Source organism: Chaetura pelagica, unplaced genomic scaffold, assembly GCF_000747805.2.
Source record: "Chaetura pelagica isolate M959 unplaced genomic scaffold, ChaPel_1.0 scaffold1300, whole genome shotgun sequence".
In the NCBI taxonomy this organism is placed as follows: domain Eukaryota; kingdom Metazoa; phylum Chordata; class Aves; order Apodiformes; family Apodidae; genus Chaetura; species Chaetura pelagica.
In genome coordinates this window covers 12,572-19,558 of record NW_009951739.1, presented here as the reverse complement: position 1 = coordinate 19,558, position 6,987 = coordinate 12,572, and the positions used below count along the sequence as shown (strand labels likewise).

At 61.7% G+C, this 6,987-nt stretch overlaps 1 protein-coding gene across 1 annotated transcript in view; it reads left to right on the top strand.

Annotated features, from left to right (window-relative positions):
- DCTN1 (dynactin 1) overlaps positions 1-6,987 on the top strand; it is a gene marked incomplete at its 5' end in the record, with an annotated part of 21,995 nt that overhangs the window by 4,210 nt on the left and 10,798 nt on the right. Inside the window, 7 exons of the mRNA XM_009994518.1 lie at positions 1,911-2,108; positions 3,066-3,270; positions 4,171-4,249; positions 4,695-4,854; positions 6,081-6,185; positions 6,361-6,552; positions 6,934-6,980. Coding sequence (XP_009992820.1) covers positions 1,911-2,108; positions 3,066-3,270; positions 4,171-4,249; positions 4,695-4,854; positions 6,081-6,185; positions 6,361-6,552; positions 6,934-6,980 — 986 coding nt within the window. The remainder of the gene's footprint in view (positions 1-1,910; positions 2,109-3,065; positions 3,271-4,170; positions 4,250-4,694; positions 4,855-6,080; positions 6,186-6,360; positions 6,553-6,933; positions 6,981-6,987) is intronic.

The window sequence follows — 6,987 nt, the reverse complement described above, 5'->3', positions numbered from 1 at the left end:
CGTGCCAGCTGGACTCCATGGATGTGGCACAGCTCTGCCTCAGGGACCAGGAGCCTTTGGCTGCACGGTGAGAGCTGGGGACCCTCTGGGGACCCTCCTGCCCTCGGGTGCCATGGGGGGGTCCTGCAGCTCCCGGCTGGGGGTGTTCCCAGCAGCAGGGTCATTCCCTCCTGGATCCTTGAGATGGTTTCTCGTTCCTTCCATCCTGCTGTGGATGAAGGGGTTGCACTTGGGGCTGGTGGGAGGTCTGGGGCAGGAGGGCAGGGCAGGACCAGGAGCTGGCTCTGAGGTGGGACTGGGGGAAAGGCTGGAAAAGCCACTGGTGGGGGAAGGGAGGGGTGTCCTGTGTGCCCCCCCAGTGACCATGGCCCTGTAACTGGTTTATCTGGTGGGTGCCAAAGCTGTTACTGGTGCCACTGAGGTGTCCAGAGTTGAGGAAGCAGCAGAGCAGAAATCTGGGGGGTTTCCCTGTGTTGCTCAACATCACCTAGGATTGTTGTTTTTCCCCAGATCTGTTCCTGAATGGCAACCAGCTTGGGGGTGTCAGGGTTTAAGAGTCTGCTTTAAGCCTGGCCAGGGGCAGGGGTGACCTCATCCCCTTCTGCTGCCCTGGCTGCCAGCTGGTTGCCCAGGTACAGCTCTGCTGGCCTCAGCCTTCCCTGCCCCTGGGAGCTGATCCAGCCAGAGAGGAGCCAGCAAAGGCAGGATCAGGTTTCCCTACTGGGAGCTCACTGGGAATTGTGTGGATGCTGCAGTGGGATCAGGAAGCAGCTGGAGAAGAGCACAGGGCATCCTGGGGTGGGGCTGAGGGCTGAGTCTCCCAGCACAGCACCAAGATGGAGTTAGGGAATTCAAAGAAACAAAGGACCTGGGGTTTCTGTGCAGGGCACAGGGCAGGGAAGGGGGTGACGGGTGAGTGGGATGATCTGGCTGGTTTTGGGGACCTGCCAGGGCAGGGTCACCTCCAGCAGATCCCACACAAACACACCAGAAGGGTTTGGAATGTCTCCAGAGGAGACTCCACCACCTCCCTGGGCAGCCTGTCCCAGGGCTCTGCCACCCTCACAGTGAAGAAGTTTTTCCTTATATTCACCTGGAACCTCCTGTGCTCCAGTTCCCTCCAGCTGCTGCTTCCCCAGCTCCAGCCCAGGAACACCAACCCTGCTGGTGTTCCCAGGCAGGCTGGGCTGTGCCTTCCCTTGGAGCAGAGGGGTCTTGTGCCAGGGAACCATCCCAGCCAGGGGGATGTCACCCCCAGGGGGTCTGTGTTTGCATCTCCTTGGAAATCTCCAGCCTTTTGCCCCTTTCCCACACACCAACCTTCTTTCCAGCTGTGGTCTCAGGCTCACCCTGCAGGACCCAGGGCAGTGCCCTGACCCCCTGCTTTCCACATCCTTCTGGGCTCTTTTCCCTGGGGGTGAAGTTGGTTTCCCCACCAAACCCACAGGAGCAGGAGGGTTGAAACCAGAGGGTGCTGGGCAGCTGGCAGTGCAGCAGGAGGGAGCCCAGGCCCCCCCTCAGTGCAGGGAAGGGGCTGGAAAAGCCCTGGAGAAGCTCTGGGGGGCACAGGAGTTAGTGCAGGGTGAGCTGGGGTGTCAGTCGAGGGGGGGGGTTGGGTTTTTTAAGGATTTAGGCATCCCTGAATCCCAGGGAAGCCCAAAGCAAGGTCCTCAGGACCTGAGCCAGCCAGAAGGGCTTTGTCAGGGTGTTCAGGAAGGGTTTTGTCCCTCCTGGTGTGGGTGATAAAAGAAAGGACACGGGTGGCAGAGGGACCCTGTGGCTGGGGGGGCAGGGGGTGGGTTCTTCCACACGCCAAAATATGGGCTCTGGGGGGTTAAATCAACCAGCCTGGAGCCCTCTCCAAGGGCCGAGGCTGCTCCCTCTGGGAACTCCTGGTGTTGGTGCTGTAGGAGGAGGAGAATCTGCGCTCTCAAGTCAGGGACCTGGAGGAGAAACTGGAGACCCTGAAGATCAAGCGGAACGAGGACAAAGCCAAGCTGAAGGAGCTGGAGAAGTACAAGATCCAGCTGGAGCAGGTGCAGGAATGGAAGAGCAAAATGCAGGAGCAGCAGGCTGATCTCCAGAGGCGCCTGAAGGAGGCCAAGAAGGTGAGTGTCCCCGGGGGCACCTGTCCTGGGGCTGCCTCAGGGAGAGGAGGCCAGGGCTGCCTCCCCTGAGGTGTTTTTAGGAAATGCCAGCTCTGAACTGTGTGCTCTGCTGGCTCCTCCTGCTGGGCCCTGCAGAGGCCTCCGAGCTCCCTCCGTCTCAAAAGGGGTTTAGGGATTTGGGTCTGGACCCTCAGGGTCCAGCTTGTCCTGGAGCTGCTGTGGCTTTGTGCTGTGGCCACAGGAGGTGTCAGAGCAGAGCAGCTGGTGAGTGGGATCTGCAGGGCCCTGCCAAGGTCCCAGAGCTCTGGTGAGTCCCAGGAGTCACTTTGCTCCTCCCCTCCTGCCCCAGCCTGTGAGGCAGGAGCCTGGGCTGCCCAGCAGGCAGGTCTGTGGCAGTGCAAGGTTCAGTTGTGTGCAGGGGGAGGGGTGGGGGTGTTGGAGGGGTCTGGAGATCTGCAGGGGTCCTGGCTCCCCCCAGCTGCTCTGGTGATGGGGAGTCCCTGGGTGCCTCCTTCCCCATGTGCTGCATCTTTCCAGGCCAGCTCTGGGGTCAGGTCCTCTCTCCAGTGGCTTCTCTGCACCTCCTGATCTTGACTGTCCAATGGACACTAATGAGTGTGATCTGCCCCAGGGCCAGCACAAGCCACGGGCTCTGCAGCTCTTGGTGTCCCTCATTCCCAAGAGCTTTCCTCTGGTGGCCTCTTGCTGAGCCTGGCCTTGGGGTGCTGTTGGAATGTCACCCCAGTGCTGCAGGGTGGCCCTTCCCTTGTCCCCAGGGATGGGTGACCTGCTCTTGGTGCCTCAGCACGGATAAGCTGCTGTTGATTGGGCTTGATCCTGCCTTGGGAGAGCCAGGAGAGACACAGTTGTCCAAGGGTGGTTGTGAGAGGTGTCTCTCCATCCCTGGCCGTGGGACTCCAGGGCCTGGTGTCCTCACTGGTGTGTCCTTGAGCACAGGAGGCCAAGGATGCCCTGGAGGCCAAGGAGCGCTACATGGAGGAGATGGCGGACACGGCCGACGCCATCGAGATGGCCACGCTGGACAAGGAGATGGCAGAGGAGAGAGCAGAGTCCCTGCAGCAGGAGGTGGACTCCCTGAAGGAGAAGGTGGAATATCTCACCATGGACCTGGAGATCCTGAAGCACGAGATCGAAGAGAAAGGTGGGAAGGGGTCACGTTCTGGGCGGTGTCAGCCTGGCCTTGGGGAGCTCCTCACTGCAGCTTTTCTGAGCTGCAGAGGGACTGGTTTGGGTGGGAAAGGACCTTAAAGCTCATCCAGTCCCCCCCCCTGCATGGGCAGGGACACCTCCCAGCAGCCCAGGCTGCTCCAAGCCCCATCCAACCTGTCCTTGATGCCCTGGAGGCCAAGGAGCGCTACATGGAGGAGATGGCGGACACGGCCGACGCCATCGAGATGGCCACGCTGGACAAGGAGATGGCAGAGGAGAGAGCAGAGTCCCTGCAGCAGGAGGTGGACTCCCTGAAGGAGAAGGTGGAATATCTCACCATGGACCTGGAGATCCTGAAGCACGAGATTGAAGAGAAAGGTGGGAAGGGGTCACGTTCTGGGCGGTGTCAGCCTGGCCTTGGGGAGCTCCTCACTGCAGCTTTTCTGAGCTGCAGAGGGACTGGTTTGGGTGGGAAAGGACCTTAAAGCTCATCCAGTCCCCCCCCTGCATGGGCAGGGACACCTCCCAGCAGCCCAGGCTGCTCCAAGCCCCATCCAACCTGTCCTTCAGCACTGCCAGGGATGGGGCAGCCACAGCTTCTCTGGGCAACCTGGGCCAGGGTCTCAACACCCTCACAAGAATTTCTTCTCAATATTTAATCTAAGTCTTTCTTTCCCAGCTGGAAACCCTTCCCCCTCATCCCATCCCTCCTTTCCCTTGTCCCAAGTCCCTCCCAGCTTTCCTGGAGCCCCTTCAGGCACTGGAAGGCTGTACCTGAAGTTCCTTAGCTGTTCCCTTCCTGGTGTTCATGAGGTCATTAGGGCTGAGGAGCAGGGTCTGTCCATGGCTGGTCAGTCTGCACAAGCAGGATGACAATTCCTTTCTTCCTCAGGCTCGGATGGAGCAGCCTCCAGTTACCAAGTCAAACAGCTGGAGGAGCAGAATGCCAGACTCAAGGAAGCTCTTGTAAGGTAGGAGACCACCCGAGCTCCTCAGAGCTGCCAGGGAAGGTCCTTCCCAGGGTAGCCCCTGTCTTGGTCTGGGAGGAGACTGTGTTCTCCACTGTTTGGAGAACCTGCCCATGGGGTTTATTCTTTGCTCACTGGGCTCTACGTCCCTGTCCCACTGACTGCCTGTCTCTCCTGCCTGTCTCTGTTGTCCCTTTTCCCACATTCTCCTGCTCTCCATCCCCTTTCACTCCCATTCTTTCAAAGGAAGGTGCCGTCTCAGGCACCACTTCACCCCATCTCTGCCCATGTTCCCACCACAGGCTCATCCTGCCATGGGCCACCAGCCTGGGCAGGGGGCTGGACTCTGCTGGGGGCCACCAAGAGCAGGGGCTGGGAAGGGGATGGGTTCTTGCTGCAGCCCCTGGGGCTCTGCTGGGCCTGTGATGGGCCTGGTTGTTCTCTGCAGGATGAGGGACCTGTCTGCCTCGGAGAAGCAGGAGCACGTGAAGCTGCAGAAGCAGATGGAGAAGAAGAACACGGAGCTGGAGTCCCTGAGGCAGCAGAGGGAGAAGCTGCAGGAGGAGGTGAAGCAGGCAGAGAAAACCGTGGATGAGCTGAAGGAGCAGGTGAGTCCATGGGGGAAGGACAGAGTCACAGAGTCACAGTCAGGGTCTGGAGAACATCCAGTCCAGCCCCTTGCTGGAGCAGGGTCACCTCCAGCAGATCCCACAGGAACACACCCAGACAAGTCTGGAATGTCTCCAGAGAAGGAGACTCCACAACCTCTCTGGGCACCCTGTCCCAGGGCTCTGCCACCCTCACAGTGAAGTTCTTCCTTACATTTAGCTGGACCCTCCTGTGCTCCAGTTTATGCCCATTGCTCCTTGTCTGTCACTGGGCACTGCAGGAAGGAGTCTGGTCCCACCCTCCTGACACCCCCTGGAGATACTGATCAGCACTGATGAGACCCCCCGCAAGTCTCCTCCAGGCCAAACAGCCCCAGGTCCCTCAGCCTCAGCTCATGAGTGGAAGGGGGAGGTTGGAGCCGTTGGGTCATGGAGCTGCTGCTCTGGGGTGAGCTGAGCCCTGTCTGGCACCAAGTGAGTCCTGCCAGGGGCTCTGGAGACCCGTGGGTGGCACCAGGGCAGGAACTTGTCCTGCTGGCTCCACGTGCAGCAGCAAACCCTGTCCCAGAGATGGAATTGTGCTGGGCTCCCCCTGGGGGTGGCTCTGGAGCACAGGACACGGATCATGTCCAGCTTCCCTGGGGCCACCTGTGTCTGCTGAGCCACCCTCTCCCCAAGGTCTGTTCCTGGCCAGGCTGAGCCGTGGGGCAGCCCTGAGGAACCCCCCAGGAAGGTTCCTCACTCCCTGTGGAGCAGCCTGTGCTGCTTCTCCCAGGGGCTGCTCTGCTGGGACACTGGCCCCACGCCCCCCCTGGTTATGGGGAGGTGGGCAGGTGGGATAGGACACTTCCTGACTGAGCTGCCTGCCTTCCTGCTGGAATGTCCAGGCCGCCCTGGCTCCCTGGGGAACAGTGGAAGCCAGTGTCATGAGTCTGCAAAGGCTCAGCCTGGGGGTGGACCCTGCCCCAGGCTGCTCAGCCTCCTGCCCCAGGGCTGGTGACAGCCCCAGGAGACAGAGCCAGGCCCCTCCTGTCACCTGCCTGTCCCTCTGGGCTCGCTCTGCTCTCTGGGTTCCCTGCCCTCCCGGGGGAGGCAGCTCCATGGGGATCTTCTTCTGCTCCCCTGGAGACGGATTTCTCAGCCGTGTCCCACGGAGGAGGACCGTGGAGCTGCTGGTGCAGCTCCCGGAGCTCCAGGAGGGAGGCAGACGTGGCGTGTGCCCGCAGGTGGACGCTGCTCTGGGTGCTGAGGAGATGGTGGAGACCCTGACAGAGAGGAACCTGGACCTGGAGGAGAAAGTCCGGGAGCTGCGCGAGACCGTGGGCGACCTGGTAAGGGGATTGCTCAGCAGCCGGGGTGCTGCTGGGGGCTCCCAGCTGCTCCCACCCTGCGTTACGGGCACGGCCCGGGAGCGGTGCCGGAGGGGCTGGGACCCTCTGTGGCCCCCCCGGGGTGCCCCTCAGCCCCAGAGCACCCGGCGTGACCGCAGGCTGTGCCCCCCCGCAGGAGGCCATGAACGAGATGAACGACGAGCTGCAGGAGAACGCGCGGGAGACGGAGCTGGAGCTGCGGGAGCAGCTGGACATGGCCGGGGCGCGCGTGCGGCAGGCGGAGCGGCGCGTGGAGGCGGCGCAGGAGACCGTGGCCGACTACCAGCAGACCATCAAGAAGTACCGGGAGCTCACAGCACACCTGCAGGTGCTGCCCGGGGCGCTGGGGCTCCTCGGGGAGGCAGGGGTGGCAGGGGCAGTGCTCTGCTGCTCCTGGGGCAGGTGGGCACAGCAGGAGATCGGTGGCTGGAGAAGCAGGTTCCTGCTTGGCAAGTTGGAACAGTGTGTTGGGTTCCAGCCCTGGGCTTGTTCTCCTGAGCCTGGAGATGGGTCAGGGGGTGTGTGGGTCCTGGGCTGCAGAGCCCAGGGGGTGTGTGGGGTCCTGCCCAGCAGAGCGTTCCTGTTCCTCTTCCCAGTTCCCATCCCTCATGGTGCTGCAATGAGCTGCCAGGGCTGGGGCTGGGCAAGGGGTCCTGGATCTCCTCCGTGCTGGTTTCTGTGTCTCATCCCAGCCTCCCTCTGTGCCCAGGACGTGAACCGAGAGCTGATGAGCCAGCAGGAGGCGTCTGCCGAGCGGCAGGAG